Raw genomic sequence first — 17395 nt, 5'->3', positions numbered from 1 at the left:
TTTTTAATGTGCATTGCAAACTGATATATAAGTAACTGTGCACAAGCAGCTTTTCTGTTTCTTTGGGTGGGTGTGGCTGCTTTCATTATTCCAGTGACATAGCAGTGGTGATTTAGGCAGCCTTTTTAAATATTTGGTGTCAATTTTTGTTTTTAAAAAATTAATGGCCAAAATCCTTTTGCTGTTGTGCGGTTTCACATCGGCCACCAACATTTCACAAGGGCTCTGGTGAAAACACCAAAATCTGAACTGATAAATCTCACAAAATTTTGGCATGCCCTTCCTAGTGGTTCTGGGAGCACCTTGATACTTGCAGGCCTATGTTGCTGGTCCCTGTCAAAGTGATCCATAATGCATTGAGCAAAAATATGACACTGGTGTCATATTTCAATTAGGCATCTAATTTATCCCCAAAGGGGCCAGTGATCACTGCATTTGTGTAGTGTAAATATGGCTCTCATGGGAAGCCAGAACTTGTTCCAGTGCTTCAAATGAACTGACTGTTTCATCACTCAATTGTCATACTGTTGCCTTTTTGAGTAGGTTATTGGGGACCCTTGATGGGAGCTTTTGTGACAGAGGACCATCATTGGATTTAGGAGGCCACATTGAGAACTATTGCAGCAAAGGTTCTACTTTGCTGTTAGAATGTGAAATTATTCTTGATTAGAACTTGGAAACACCCAAGGATTTCTTGGTTGGCTAGTTTGGTGTAAGTCCAAGAGATGACTAATTATAAGTAGACTGAAGATGGTGGTGGGAAAAAGCAAGTGTTACAAATTTCTTTGAAAAACTATGGCAATGGGCCTTTATTCAGCCGAAATGGCTGCTCAAAAAGGCACTATTGGCTCACATGCTTTTTGCCCAATTCTTCACCCCCATCTCTGTGTTCTTCTCCCTCTTGGGTTTTTTTCTTCTTCTTAGCCCGGCAAGCAGAAGACCAAAAAAAAAAAAAAAAAGGAAGACAAAACTATGTGGACTGGGCATCTCCACAACAAGGCAAAATTGCAATACTGGAAGGCTATATACTTTAGAGAAAAGGCAAAGAAAGAGAAGTACCAGACATGATCACAGTTCACACAGTGATGTTTGGCATCAACCACTGATTGAAAGAAGGTTTGCTTCCTCTCTGATTATGGTAGAGCTCCGAATCATCTGTCAAAATTAGCAGATTATGATCAGAGCCCAGACAACCATTTTTTTTTTGGTGACACATAATCTAGGGAATCCAATGCCACAGGTTGTGCACAGACGGCTTTGAAGTTGGAGACATGCTACGTTTGCTCTGCTGTCATTGAAACTTAAAGTCCTTAGTTGTAGCTCTGGCTTTATTTTGTTGTAACCTTTTTATGTCTAATACTACTTCTGTTACTCTATTTTATAATTTCACTATTTTATTGTTATGTCATTGTATTTTATGGTATTCTTATAATCTGTGGTTACAACAATAAACTTATTTACTATTACATTCAGAGAAGAGGATGCATCTTTTAAGAGGGTCTTAGACTTGATGCTGTATGGCTCTCAAGTACGTATGCTTAAAAACTTGTACTTGCTGAGAATCGTTCTGTCTAGATTTCTGAGAGCCAGAATCTAGGTTCTTAGACACATTGCAAATACATTCTGATGTCTTGCAAATTGGGAAATTGGAGGCATAGGTTCGGATATGCAGACTTGATTTCTCACCAGTGGCTTTTTACTTGCTTTGATTTTTCCAGGTAACTGTATCTTCACCTGGAGAAAGGCATCCAGGAAGACCCTCAATAGCATGGCTATTCAAGTTTTTAGTGGTGCTGGGATTTGATAGGGCAAAAGAAGAAAATGATGATTACTGTATATGCCATTAAGTCGTTTTCGATTTCTAGTGACCACACAGAATAAAGAATAAATATTTGCAATACAGATTAGCAAAAAGCTATTGAGCATGACCCCTGGGTTTCATAGGTTGAGGTTTAATAGGAAGCTCTTCAGGAATGTGTGTGCCACACTGCAGAGCTTTGTCCTTGCCTGTTTCAATACCTTACCTTAGCACTTTCAAAGGGGAAGTATGATGAAGGCTGTCTACAACTGAAGCCACCTCTAAGCCTAAGGAAACATATATATAATATCCCCAAAACTGAATGGACCTGTTCTTGAGGAGTTGGAGAGTAGATGAGGACTGCAACCTTTGTTGAGATGTTGCTCCACTCAGCCAAAGAAGGTTGCAAGATTATTTTCTGTCACCCTCACAAATTCCTGGAAATGTCCTTGGTTGAACAAGAGTAAAATGATGTGATTTTGGAAGGATGGTGGTTCTAGTAGGTTTTAATTTTAAAGGTCTTGGATGTATCACTTTTCCACCTTTTTATTGTTTTTTTCCCTTTTTTCTCTTGCTTTTGGAATTCTGATTCTTGATTGAAAAAAATTAGAACTGACTCTGACAGTTAAATCCATACCTCTGTGTACCAAGAAGGTTGCACTTAATGCCTCTTGCTTGTCTGGACCACAAAGTGGTGAATTGGGCTTCCTTTTCCCCTTTAGTTGGCCATGTAGGAGCAGAAGACTAGACTGGAGTGGGATTTAGCCAGGGGTATTAGGATTCTGCTCTTCTAAGTGTCCAAACTATTCCTGAGGAAAGGGAGAATTTAGCCCTGAATTTTTGCAACATTTATACGAAACAGAATGAAAAGGAGAGAAGGCTAAACTTCCAGCTAGTCCTTGCATTTTGACTTTTACTGAAATGGATTGTCTATAGATCTTGGTGTATATCTGAGGGACTGCTGGAAAAGACACCAAAATTTACACTAGAGTTTTCTCTGTGTTTCTTACTGGCACTGTTTTGCACCGGACTGTAAGCCAATCATCTTGTGGTGGTGCCGTTTGGTGCCGCCTTGTATCTCTGTGCTTTTTAATAGATGAAACTCTTGTAAAATTCCTTGAATGCTGAGATGTGAACTGGCAGGCTCTGAGTCTCAACAATTCCCTTTTATTGGCTTTTTTTTAAAAAAGAAAAGAAACAAAGCCTTGCTTTTCTTGTAACTGAAAAGCAATCCCATTGTGACTCTTCACTGAAGCCTTGATTGTCATTCCTCCATTTTCGTGTAAAACTGAAATCTTCCATTGGGGGAAGAAATTCTATCATTATCTCTCCCTCTTCTCAATTAAATGCTGTTCTTGGAATTGAAAAGCCCTTTTCCTGGCAATTCTTGCTTCTCTTGAACCCACTTTCTTTCTAACTTTCCTAGCCAAAAATGGGCTGTTGGTTAGGATTCATGTTGGAAAGGGCTTTATTTGAACAAGGGATGTATCATGAATTATCATGATCTGTGTTTCTTCTTCTCAGTTTAAGTCTTCAAAGGGTCTTTGAATTTTTACAAGTGACAAAAGAATTCTGTGATGAGAGTTTCCTAGTATTTGCATGCCAAGATAACTTAATATTATCCTCCATTATTGTGTTAGGTCTGCTCAGCTAATCAGAAATGCTTTTTCCCCAAGCGGTGTAGTATTTGCCAATTCAGTTTTCTTTCTCTCATTTTATTTATGTGATTACATCCCTCTTTTCCTCTAGAAACTCAGGGAATGGAACATGGTACTTCATTCTCCGGGGTTTGGCTTGCTATTATAGCCCCATAAGATATATCTAACTGAGAGAGAGTAACTGGGTCCCAAATCCCCCAGTCATTTTCCAGGGTCTTCCCAGTCTTAGTTTAGCACTATAACTACTGCATTGTCCTGAATCCTTTGCAGGTTGGAGAAATGAAATAAGAATATTGTCATGTTCACTGTTTCAATGTGCACTGTAGATCGTAATGTTTCACATGCCATGGTGCTGACGCGCGTTTCTGTTGGGAGGGAGCTGCTGTGAAACCTTGTGCCAAGCTCTGTATCTATGTTCATTTCAATGGAATGTGTTTGGGTTATTTGCTCTGCTCAAGGACTTTTCCCGCGGACCATCAGAAGCCTGGGATTGTGAGCCTGGGAAGATTCTATGGGGGGAGGGATCTCGTTTGTACCGAGGGTTTTTAGTTTGCATTTGGCGCGCTTTTTCCATTCTCGGCTTTCTTTGTGATCCTGCATACTATTCTTTAATAAATGAGATATCTTTGTGATCCTGCTTATGAGTCTGATGGTGTTTTAGAATAGGCAATCCTTACAAATATAAGTTTCATTTCCTTTAAAACAGTGATGGAATCAGACAGGTTGGAGCAGAGATCCCCATTTGGAGAGGCCATTTGGAATTCTGAGAATATACTGTAGGTGCTCTGACAAGATGGCTGAGGAGGTGGGTCTTACAAAGCATGGGCCTATCAGAATGCTCCCTGCCAACCCTATTGTACCAAGATGGTGGCTGCTACAATCCCTGTTTACTTTTAACCTTTTGGGGGCAAGCGTCCAACTATTTTTGCTTTCTAAGAAAACTTACGGGGTTCAGATAAATTATTGGAAAGTAAAAGGAGGCTGGCACCTTGATTTGCAGCAAACCAACTTCCCATTTTATAAAAATTAAAATATATTTTAATGTGACAAATCTGATGGGGCAGCGTACCTGAATGGCTTCAAAGGAGATGTTTACAGACCATTGGTATCCCTGGACGCCATTTTGCAGATTCCACAATTAGAGTTCTTAAAATCTTTAGCTGTGGCAGGAGGGAAGATTTTTTGGGATTCAAAATAATTGCTGAGGTTGCACCCCACTGGTTTAGGCCAAGATGGGTAGTCTTTCATTCAGTGAGTTGTGGGAACCAAGCCATTGTTTTAGCATGTTGCATGAACCAGGCCATCATGCTAAGCCATAATATGGCTTGGGTGTATGATGTTCTAACAAGAAAGCATTCTGTGTGTGTGTGTGTGTGTGTGTGTTTGTGTGAATCTAGGTTTAGGTTTTAGAATATTATGTGACTCATCCAGAAAAGGCTGTTTACAGCAGAGGTAGGGAATGTTTTTGGGGTGGGGCCAACTTTTAAATGTGTTCATCTGCCATGGGCATCAGGGATCTGGCAGTAGTGTTACTTGAGGGCCAGAATTTCATGTCTGTTACTTGGAGGCGGGGAATGTGAATAAGCAATTAAAATGTGTGTTCCACTACACTTTAATTGCTTATGACTTCTTTATAGTCTTGAATACTGAGAGTTTCACAAAAGGGGCAACCCCACCCCACCCCACCCCCGGTAATGGGGTGTGTGTGAAAGTTTTATGAGGCTTGGCTCAGGCAGTCACAGCCACCATCTTGACTTTTTCCAGCTCCCCACAAATGCCGTTGCACCTGACTTTAATTTGTAAAGTGTATTTAATTAAAAACAAAGGGCAGTTGGCATGTTCATATTTCAGAGTAGAATTCCAGTCTCTCTACCATTACGTTTATCTATGTCCTTAGACCTCTCACAGTCTCCAAAAGCACTTTTTTAGATAAAAAGGAAGAGTGAAATCCAGTGCCTGTTTGGTAGCGTAGCCATGTGCTCAGAAAAGAATGCTAAGAAAGCAAGGAGCATTCTGGGTGGTTAAAAAGTGCGGTTAGGAATACTTTCAGCAGTTTGTCTTCAGATAAATGAGAGTTTTGTGAGTGGACTTGCTTCCTCTGACAACCATTTTATGAATAGGCAACTTAATGGAAGCTATTTTGTGATACAACATTTAACATATTCCTGACATGCCCAGGGCCCAAAGAAGTTATCATCCCCACATTAAGCACATCCCCACATAAAGGAAAGGTCTGCCACTAACTATTGGTTATTTATTTATTTACCAAATTTTGTCACCGCCCATCTCCCCCAAAAGAAGGACTCTGGGTTATGATAGTTAGAACCTCCAGCATCAGAAGCACTGCATCGCTGCTGAATCCCACAGCAACAAATTATAGTTGGAAAATTATTGAGCATAATTTCCAGCTTAGACTGTACCCAGGAGTCAACCCCTATACTGAAATCAGAGCAAGCACACATGCCATCCTTTCAGCTAGCAAGAAATAATACAGCTTGATGTTCATTAAATTTCAGCAAATATCAGAAAGGTTAATTGACGAAAATGGGAAAAAAGCAGGCCAAAGCAGAGAGAGAAACATGAACAAGAACGAGATAAAAGGGCAGAGGGTTTAATATCAATAATTGACATTATATTTATTTGTTTGTTTGTTTGTTTGAGTTTTGTCACCGCTCATCTCCCCCGAAAGAGGGACTCTGGGCAGTTTACAATAAAATGAATACTATAACAATTAAAATCCCATAAAAAGTAAAAATAAGTTACAGATATAAAATGCAATATAAATAAATACAGCATCCAAGTGGCTATAAAAATTCCAGTCCGGTGGGAGGGGGTCTAAGGCACAAGCCACCCCCAAGAATGGCTGCCCACTTTCCCGCCCCAGGCGAGACAGCAGAACCAAGTCTTCAGGGCCTTCTGGAAGGTCAGGAGCGAAGGGGCCTGCCTCACCTCTGGGGGCAAGATGTTCCAAAGGGCGGGGGCCACTGCAGAGAAGGCCCGCCTCCTGGACCCCACCAGATGAAATTCCCTTACCAACGGGGTCTGTAACATCCCCTCTCTGCATGATCGGGTGGGATGGGTCGATGTCATGGGGATGAGACAGTCCCTTGAGTATTGTCATGAGTAAGGATGGCGAGCAGGGGGCTCCCATCCAGGCTGTAAAGTGCATGCGTAGCACTGAGGAATTAGGTAGCCATTCCAAGAGACACAGATCGGGCCCGCCTTAACCTTTGGGATTTATATGTCTGGGTTTTTCCCACGCTTCTTCAGTTTGTTAGGATTTTCCTGTTATGTAGCAGCAATAAAACACTAGAGACTTGTTCCTTGTCTCAGCGTGGTTCCTGGCTGTTAGGACAGGTATCAGACACACAGAACTTTCCAGAGCCATTGGAAACAATCTTGTGGGTAATTAGCATGGGCAGCCTCAAAGGAAGGGGTCTTTGGTAATTCCAGCTTCAGCTCTTTTATGCACATGACAGTAACAGAATAGAGATGGAAAATAGGACACTAGGTGATCCCTCCTCTATTCTGCACCATGAAGGAAGCAGTTTGGGCGATGAGGATGGTATATCCTACAATAATCAGGGAGAGTTTTTATGCTTTTTTTGCAAGCTGTCTAGGGGGTATTAGAACACCAGAGCTTTAGGGAAGCAGCCTAAGTGCAATTCTTGCATTATTTTCACACCTTTAATAAAATGTTCAAGATCTCTTGCTGCTCTGATCAGTTAAGAAACTGTGCTGTGCCTACTTCCCTCTTGAGATTCATTTTTTTGTGAATTTGCTGTTCAGAACAAGATAAAACTGCTCAAACTGAATTCTAGTCCTCATGGTTCTTGACTGAAATAAAAATACATGGGCAAAGCCTCAGAAGCTGAATCAGCAGGAATTCTAGTCAGCGATACCACTTTATCTCTTCCATAGACGGCTGTTTTCCATACAAAAGAATTCCCGCACTGGTGCATTGCCTGTGAAATGTTGATTCTTGTTTATATTTGCCCCCCCCCCCAAAAATAGCAGAGCTCTGTTTAAAAGCAATCTGCAAGAATCTTGGCTTGCTAAAAGCACTGGTATTTTGTGTGCAGGATGGCTGTACAATATGTTTAATGCTTCAGTCCATTGCTCTAAGGTCAGTCATCCGAGTGATGAGTTTCAAGTAGATGAACCCATCCATCAAGGAAACCTGTTGCTCTTGCACTATGTGAAGGGAAAACCCAGCGAAGGATGGAAAGATATTCTGTATTATACTGGAAGAGGCAGTTGATTTCCGAAGTCTTACGACCTGGTCAGTTAGCTGTGTCTTACCTGATGGAGAATCAATCTGACAAGGAAGCGTTTGACTGTCATTCTCATTTAATTCCGGCAACTGCGTGAGGGGGAATAAAAGATATGAGCATGTGAGGGAAGTAGTTCAGCGATGGGAGGATAAAATAGATGCTTATGGACACAGTGGTGGAACTGTGTCTATTTTTATTATTGTGTGATGGGAAGACTGGTGCAGGCCATACACTTGGTCAGGCTCTCTCAGCCCAAGCAGCCTTACATAGAATTAGGAAAGTCCCAGTGTAAATCACATTGAGGTCTCAGAGAGATGGCAGAGTATAGATGCAACAATTTATTTATGCACTTATTATTTTATAGCCCTGTGCTGTTGTAGTCATTTGAGCCTGGGTAGCTAACAATAAATGAAAACGAATGAAACTATAAAATGTACAACTGCAGCAAAAGAATAAGGTTAATAAACCCAATGGGTAAAATATAATAGCAGCCTCTCCAAGTAGATTAAGGTTCATCCTTAACTCCACTGAATGCTAGATGTTGGAGAACAAATAGAGAAGCAACCAGGAACTTCCTGAAGCAAATGAAGAATCAGCGCCCCCCTCAATATCGGTGAACCACAGCTTGGCCAGTGTGACCAAGGAGGCTGAAAGTTGTAGTGCTGAAAGTTCTGGTGGGCCACAGTTTGTTACCCCGATCTCAGTTGGACCTTTTGGGAGATCAAACAGGTATTTTCTCATGCAAGAGCCAGGCATAACAAATGCATGAAAAAGGGAGCATATTTTTTTTCAATAAAAATGGCAAAATTGAATGACTTTGGAACAACCATATTTGCAGAGGTTAAAGATCAACTCTTATTAGCTCTGGGTGAATTGAATCTTGTTTTTAAATTACTTTAGTAGATATTGATCTGTAAGTCCATTCCAGTAAGTTTCTGTGTGTGCATGCAGGCACACATGAGCATATGCATACACACAGACATGCACACACGTTTGTTTATGAAATATCATTTTTATTATTTCAGCCATGAACATTTGAAATCTGGTAATAAACTATATTCTGATTCTCAGGTTAATATAGAAGATGCAGGTCAGATCAGTTTTAGAGGAATTTGCAAAGGTTAATTTCTCAGGCATACTCCTGTTCTCCAGCTGGTTTCACAGAATACATTTAACCTAGTTACTGAGTTAACCTATTTTCTGCGTTTGCACAAAACATCAGACTATAAACTAAGCAAACAAGCTGGGGTCACACACAGCATTCTAAATTAAAAAAAAAAAACAGAACCCAAAATAACACTAATCAAACTTAGCATGTTGTGCAAATATACCTGCCAAGTCTATCTGATCTGGTTAAGCGTTGCCATTAGTCATACCGGAGACAGAAAATGGTAAAGAACCCTCAGAGATGTCCTTGGTGAAGGAATGCAAAGACCAACAGCTGTGATCGCTACAACCAAAGGCCAGGTTCTCTGCCTCTCTGAATAGGAGAGTAGTGAGGCTTCTAAGACTGATGTCAGCCCTTCGAGGAAGGCCAGGTCAGGAAACAGACTTCACATGAAATATTGGAACTTTATTGATATGGGCTGTAATAACAGAATGTTGAAAGGCTGACAGTGTTTCCCCTTCTCTCCCTCTTAAACCAAAGAGAGTCAAGGCAGGACAATCTTAAGTTTCTTTCTCATGCTATCTTGTCTTCCTGGGGTTACTGTAATTCATGTTTTGCTGATGGTCTTTGCATTCCTTCTTCAAGGTCAACTCTGTGGTCCTCTACAGAAATAAGCAATATCTGTATCCATTATAGGTTTTTCCAGTCATAGCTGAAACTGTATTCTGCAGTAGATGTCAGATGCCATAGCTTGATGGAAGTGAACATGCTTGGCAGGCAAAGTTCCTGCATTCAGTCCCTGGCATTTCAGGAATAAAATGTATCACCCGTTGAAAGTGAAGACCTTGGAACATGTCCGTGGATGTGTTCCAGACCATGCAGTTGGGTTCCATTATCCGTGAGCCAAGAGCTCTAGAGGTATCTGGCCAGGAAAGCTCTTCTGCCTTTACTGATTCTCTCATTGATGGTCAATGAAATCCAGAATAGAAATCTTGCATTACAGGAAGGTAAGTTCTAGTTGAATTTAGTTGTCAGGGTATCCCATTACCTAGAGAAACTCTGGTCTCTGGATAGATTCATGCCATCTTTCAAAAATGTTTCAATTAAGCTTCTTGCATTGATTAGGGAGGTGGATTCATTGGTCCCCAGATTTGAAGAGTTGATGTGTACACTTGGAGACTGTTGAGAGCAGCCTTTTTCAACCTTCTGACCCATGAGGAACTCTTGAAATATTTTTCAGGCCTCAGAGAATCCCTGCACATTCAGGCTCACATATAGGCCAGAAGTTACAAGATCATTATATTCGTTTGATGGGTAGGCCTGCATATCTGCGCTAACAGTGTTCCTAAACTAAAAATAAAGAATTAAACTTTCCTCTTTAATGTGAAGTTGCCTAGATTTGAAATAATTTTTAAAATAAACCGTGATCTCCCAGGGAAGCCCAAGTGACTTCTCGCGGAACCATAGTTGAGAAACCCTGGTTGAGAGTGTACAGTATTATAGGCAGTTGTGCAATATGGCTAATGGGGAAAGTCTCTGCATAGAATGGCTACCAGGAGGCTACCATCAGTTGTAAAACACTCATTTACCTGAATGCTAATGTCCTCACTTCCCCCAAAGGTTTCTCTACTAGCCCTGCTTACCTTAATTATTTTTCTAGGTAGGTGAGCATACTTCTAAAGGAAGCAGTGTGGGACAGCAATTCATCCTCTTGACTTTCTAAAAAAGAGCTTATGGGTGTCATTTAGTTTCCAAAGACATTCTTAGAAATAATCATATTGAAGGCTGGCACTTTACTGGACAAGCATGTTGTCTTCCCCTATTTTTTGAATTAAAGGCTTTTGTTTTAATAAAAATTGTCAGGTGGGACACAGAGTGTGACAGGTGCTAAAGGAAACCGCCCAGAGTCCCTCTTGGGGGAGATGGGCGGTAACAAAATTTGAAAAATAAATAAAGAAATAAAATAAAGGAAAGATCCACGGGCACAGTGAGAATCCAAGATGTAAGTGGTCCTTTTGTGTTCCAACTTCATAAGGGCTGCTAGAATTAGAGAAGAAAGAATGCAAAGGCAGAAGATGAGCAATATTTTCTGAGAACCAGTGAAACAAAAGGGCTTTTGAATAATCGGCTGGGCCAGCAAGTGTTGGAGATGGGCAGATTAGTCATCATGGTTAAATAAAGCAGCCATGGTTAAATAAAGCAGCCATGGTTAAATAGAGCAGCCGTCCTGCCTTGGATGCAGCTCAGCTCTGAATACCAGTCTAGAAGTGAACAGCAGGCAGGGTTGTGGGATCACACCGAAATCCAAAAATTAAACAGATAGAAATCTGTGGCTTGCTGAGGAAGTCATAGCCAGGATCCTTTTTTCACAGCTGCATAAATGTGGCTGGGCAACTTGTCAAACGATGTCTGAGTGGTGGAGCCAGCCAGCTAAAAAAGGCAGCGGCTTCTTGGTCGTTGCTTGTGCCAGAAAAATATCAGTGGATACCACTATTCAGCTGTGCATTCTGAACTCTAAATGGAAGCTTTTCCTTTTCCTCCTCCTCTTCCTGCTGTATCCTCTAACCTTGATTTACATCTTGTAGCTTCTTTATAAGCTTTTATGCCCTGTCAGCTTGGAAGGTTATCCTCGGTCAAAACAGAAATACTTTTCTGGCACCAAGACCCCGTGAGCTTTGCAGTTTAAAAGGTTTCTGAACAATTCCATGCAATAAAGAAGCTGCTTTTTTGTTTATTCCTGCGCCGTTTTAGCCTTCCCTGTTTCTCTCTCAGACTTGTATTCTGTTGGTCTTATATTCTGCGTTATGTGTCTTAATTATATCTTGAAAAATTAATAGTAAATAAAAAAGGAAAAAAGCTGATACTGAAAGTGAATGGTTTTAATGCTTGACATAGCATTCTCTCTAAAAGAAAGGTTGTATGCAGACCTCTCTGCATCTGACAGTAGTTGATCATTGCCTCTGGAATCTCCTTTCAGATTTCATGTGGAAGGGTAGTTTCTGCTTGGGGGGTGGGGGATATGTACAAAAGTACAGTGAAAAACCACAAACAAATTAATATAACAGCAAATATAGTGCTAATTAAAAAAGCCTAATTTAACTCCAGTTAAAGTAGCCAAACATTTTCCCTGTTGTCCAAAGATGAAATTCTTGATTGCAAACTTGGTATTCAGTCAGTGCAAGTACTCTTCTAGTTCATCAAAATAGTAGACACCTTAAATGCTATTCTGTTGACAACTGTAGTTCCGTGTAATAGGCAAAGTAGCAATGGTAATTTTTTAAAGTGCAGCTAAAATTTACAGCCCAGCAATAAATATGCAAACACGACAACTGTTGGTGAGTGGGAGATGGATTCTCCCTCTCAGCAATACAGTCATGCCTGTATATCAGTTAATTTATCTTATACTAGGTAATGAGAACCCATAATTATTACAGTTCTTCAGCAATTCTTGGCCAACTTTTTCTCCAAGCTTTTGCTTGAACGATTGTATTATATTCCTTTAGGATTAAACCTAATCAGTCTGTGAGAGTAATACAAAGTCTTTGGATACAGATAACAATAGTCTATCAATACATATTACACATTTAGCCATGTAAATAGGTTGTGACTGGAGACATACACAATGCTAGGGCAAGATTTTTAAACCATGACTTGTTGAACATGCTATAGTCACCTGGATCACGCATACTACACTAAGCCGTAATAGATGGGATCATCTATCAGACTAAGTTAAAGCAAAGCTCATGGAAGTGTTTCTGTGGTCTATGAAGTCTTCTTTTTTTTTTGGCTTACTGTGTAATTGGGACCCAGACCAAGGCCCAGATTCTGATTTAATAACTATGGTTTATTCTTAATGTACCCTGGTTTATAGCTATGAAGCCGTCACACAGCATTTGTTGGGGAATTTATCAGTGGTTAAATACAATAAACTCTATACAGTATATAGCATTTTTGGTGTGCATTGCTCAATCCTGTTGCTTCCCTACCCTCCAGAGGTCTGGCTCAGCCTTATCCTATATCTCTTCCCCCTCCCAACCCAGGACCAGCCTAACTATTCTAGAATCACCAAATAATAACCCAAATTTGCATGCTCTCTGTGTCACACCTTGAAATGCTCTATGATTATGGGCCAGAAACTAGAGTCTGTTTCAGGGTTAAACTGAAAAGACGACTTAAAAGTTGCTGCAACGTTGATTTTATTAAAATACCTTGCAGTAGTGCCAGGATGAAAAATTATCTTCATTGTGTCTTGTATAAGATGACTCATTGTGGTGCTCTTCTTCTTTGTGTAAAAATATTTAAATTGCAATTTATTTCTGCTTAGGTCAAAGCAACTTATGAAATAAAGTAAACCTGATTTAAACTAGCCAAGTTACCCTACAAAGTAAATGATTAACAGAATGAACACATGTTACCCATAAGCTGGATTCACTCTCTCTGCCTCTGTTAGTAGCTTGGTGTGAACCTGCTAGCCAGCTTTCACTGTGTCTGATTGCTTCCATAGCTGGTGACAATTAGCGGATGATGTTGCGGGGTCAAGTGACTCAAGTGGATCAATCAGGTTCCACCTTGTTCTGTAATGCTGTTACATTTGATAGTTCAGGGTGGTCTTGCCTTTGTTAAAATCATTCCTCTTTCCAAATACTTACTGCTTCAAGGTTGGCTGGGTTCATCCATTGTGCTAAAGCCTGGTTTGCATGTAATGAAAATAAACCAGGGGTAATAAACCACAATCCCACTTACTAACCCAAATCAAGTAAATGACAGGCAGGGTCTGAATCCAGCCAAACAGTTGATAAGTCTCATTCCTAAAGAAACACCCACAATCCCCATTCCCACGCATCCATGGAGGGGGAAAAGGATTTTGCATTTCTCTAAAATTGCCATTCCATTCCCAGAAACTAGAGCTATGTTGCCTTCAGAGTTTTCTTCCTTCTTGAAAGCATAGAAAGGATTCTGCATCATTTAACAAGGTGAAAGTACCATCACGGGCCCCTTCTGTTGATACTGTATTGTCATTGGTCTCATCATTATGACCTGGGTTAAGATCTGCCAAGTTACTAACAAACTTGGTTATATTGATTGTAGGATGTTGTGAATGTTCTTGGCGTCTCTTTTATGTTATTGGCAATTTTGGTTGTGTTTTTATTCTGCTTTTATTCTGTTTTTAATTGTTAGCCACCCAGTCAGGTAATGATTGGCAGATCTACACAGCCCCAAGGATGTGCTGCCTTCCTGTCCTCAAAATGGGAGGAAAGTATGTTGTTACTGGAGGGGAGAAAGGCTGACGGGCAGGCAGAAGAATGAAGTGGGGTAGGCAAGGGAGTTTCCCAGTGGGAAGATTGACTTGTGGAAGGTATTCCACACAATCAATATTCCCATGATCTGAGGGGACAAGGCTTCCAGGAGAGGCTGTGTTTTGTCCAGCATCCTTGGCAGAAATGGGTCATCTTGATTCAGCTTCAGCCTGCCTTGGCAACGGGCAGGCAGTGAGGTAGAAGCTCCATGAGAAGGACATGTCCCCCAGGAACACACAGAAAACAGGCTGCCTCAGAACCAGGGAAGGGAGGTAATTTAGGTGTGAATGTCCTTGGAGGGATGGCATTGTGCTTCAGTTATAAAGAGACATTAGGAAGGCATAGTTGGTGATTTAATGTTCATATGAGTGCATTTATGTGTGCATGCATCAAAGGCAAACAGTGTTTTTGCAGCCTTTTTGAAATCACTTTTTTCATGCCAGAGACGTACATGGAGACAAGGTAGTAATATTGCCATGGCAACAGGCCAGAATGCTTGGCCCGGTTTTTCATGCTTTTATTGAAAGTTGGGAGAAGTATTTTTAATATTTTTAAGTCTATTTAGCTGTTTACCCATTTCCTTTCATTTCCTATTACAATTTGGGCAATTGAGTACAGTAGTTTGCCATTAGGTTTCAGCAATACAATCTTGGAGGATTCAAGGTTGCAGCTTGGGTGCCATTTGCAGGCTCTTCATCCCCAACGTATATAAGCAGTGAGATACATCTCCCTGTCCCTCTGCTTTGGTTAGTGTTAATGTGCAATATCTGAATCAGTTGGATAAATAAACTGAGAAACTAAGGTTTTCAAGCCCAATTCCAATTCCCAAATGATTTTGGCTAAGAAGTCTAGGAATTGTGCCCACAAGTCAGCTGGAGGGCATCTGATTGAGGAAGGCCAGATTAAAAGTGCGGCAACATAATTGGACAATAGATTTTTTTTTAAATACCATATTAAAAATTGAAAGAGAAAGGATGGGGGGTGTTTTGCTAGTGTAATTGATCTTAGATACGTTATAAAGGCTATTTAATTTTTTCCTGAATTTGTTGAGAGCTTTAATCACTACTACTGTTATGGCTTATGGTGCAAGACCAAACAGCATTTCATTCTGTTATACATAGGGTTGCCATGAGTCGTAAACGACTCGACGGCAACTAACAACAACTGTTATGGCTCCAGTTCCTACTCCAGGTCCCACCTCTTCTGAAGTAGTCCAGTACAAACTGGATTTGAAGTCATGACAAACTGGTAGCCCTTGCAACAAATCAGGTTATTCTGTAGTTGAGGACAAGTGGGTGGTTAGAGCTTGTCTATCTATCTCTCACCATCTTTCTCTTGTCAGCTTGGTTGTAGGTGGAATGGAATAGTCATGAATGGTGATGCCCTTTGTCAAGAACCTCCCTCCCAGCTTCCTGACTGGAGGGAATTCTGCGAGCTCCATGCCCAGGCTGCTGCAGTGGACTTTGCTCAGAAGTTCTGCCAGTTCCTGAAGGAAAATCCCCACTACGACACCCCTGGGGCAGAAACCTCCTTCTCTCATCATTTTGCAGCAAATTTCTTGGACATCTTCAGCCTGGAGGTCAACAGGGTGTTCGTGTCCAACTCCCCTACCAAATATAACATTGTCCCATTTGTGGGCCTTCAGAACTGCCACATGCCTTATGGACGGGATCTCTTACCAAGGAAAGAGCAGACTTCCGTGGAATCTCTAGACAGCATGGACAACACACTCACCTCCAGCAGGTATTTAAGTCAAACTCAACAGGTTCAGGCAAGAAAAGTCTCTTCCTATGGACAGTCCCGAAGCTCAGAAGATGTCTCTGTTCACAGTACCTCTAAGACAAAATTCAAGAAAGGTTTTTCTCTGAGGAACATGAGCTTGTGTGTGGTGGATGGCATGAAGGAGATGTGGCATCGGCGGTCTTCTCCAGAGCCAGGCGCAGAAGCCATGCAAAGCAAACAGTCAGACAGGGAACACGGTCCTCCTGGTAACAAAGAACATAGTGATTCCAGAGAGAAATGGACCCACAAGCTCTGGCTTTCAAAGGGGCAATCTTCTAAAGTGGATTTAGTGGACATTCAGAGAGAGGGAACCCTCCGCTACATGGTTGCTGATGATACAAACTGTGTGGGTAGCTCTCAGTGGCAAAAGTGCCGTTTGCTGCTAAGGAAGGCAGTAAAGATAGAGGGGGAGAGATTCCTTCTAGAGTTCTACGTTCCTCCTAAGGTAACAATCTTCATTACTGAAAGTTTCTTCTCATGTAGTTTTTCTAGTTATTTGTGTGTTTTTTTTGCTGGTAGCCATAGAGAAGCCAGCTGATTAAAATGTATAGAACAATGGAGAATCAAATACACCTTTGTGTGGTCAACTTCCGTTGAGAAGTGAGGTTCAGGAGTTCTTTTTATCTGCTATCTGCAGGAATATAAACTACTGTTTCAACATATATAGGACTTGTGTGTACCTAAATCAGGAACTAAGTGGATGGTAAAGTGTCTCATGTCATGGATATACAGATGTGAAATGTGCTGTTACATAATATGTATGTTCTTGGAGGAACTTGCTCAGCCCCTAGGGGACATGTTCTGAATAAATTATCACTTTGGATAACTTTTCAAAGACACCCAACATCCAGTGTGTTCCTGCCATCTAATGTAATGTAGCTAAAGTATGAATTACAGAAATAAGTGTTGTAATCTAATATTAACAAGTGGGCAAACTTTGCCACTTTTTTTTTCTTCTGTCCTCACTTAAAAAATCAGATTGTGGGGGAATGTTTTGCTATTCCCATTATTAAAATTAAGTAGGTCCTGATCTATATGGTTCAGGTGATATATTCATTCTTCAGGGGACCAGGTAGCTACTCCCATCTCAGCCACTCTATATCTAATACCTCCATTTGAGCACTCTTAATTTAGTTGTTCATTATTTCAGCACCCATAAGATTCTTGGATTACTTGACTATTCTGTGACAGATAATGCCAGCCTTTGCTCTTTGGAGCCCTGTATAGTCTTGGCAACTTGCAGTTTGTTGTCCGTGAAATTAGGAAGAGCTGTATCAGATGCTTCCTTCTCAAGCTGCTTTGGCATGCAGCTCTTCCAGATGTCAGTGTTCAGAAATAGTGCAGAGTGCAACCTGAGAGGTCTTGAGCTTCATGAGATGATTAATGTTGATTTTTTGCAAGCCATATGGACACTTTGTGTAAATCCTGGATGATAGCTGAATGCCTCTTTCATGGTAAAATGGAGCAGTGGTTATTTT

At 40.9% G+C, this 17395-nt stretch overlaps 1 protein-coding gene across 1 annotated transcript in view; it reads left to right on the top strand.

Annotated features, from left to right (window-relative positions):
• Window positions 1–17395, top strand: part of SH2B2 (SH2B adaptor protein 2) — a 59700-nt gene that overhangs the window by 17848 nt on the left and 24457 nt on the right. Inside the window, exon 3 of the mRNA XM_063297921.1 lies at window positions 15478–16362. Coding sequence (XP_063153991.1) covers window positions 15505–16362 — 858 coding nt within the window. The 5' untranslated portion in view covers window positions 15478–15504. The remainder of the gene's footprint in view (window positions 1–15477; window positions 16363–17395) is intronic.

The sequence above is a fragment of the Candoia aspera genome, chromosome 1 (genome assembly GCF_035149785.1).
Source record: "Candoia aspera isolate rCanAsp1 chromosome 1, rCanAsp1.hap2, whole genome shotgun sequence".
In the NCBI taxonomy this organism is placed as follows: domain Eukaryota; kingdom Metazoa; phylum Chordata; class Lepidosauria; order Squamata; family Boidae; genus Candoia; species Candoia aspera.
This window is presented reverse-complemented; position numbering and strand designations above follow the sequence as displayed.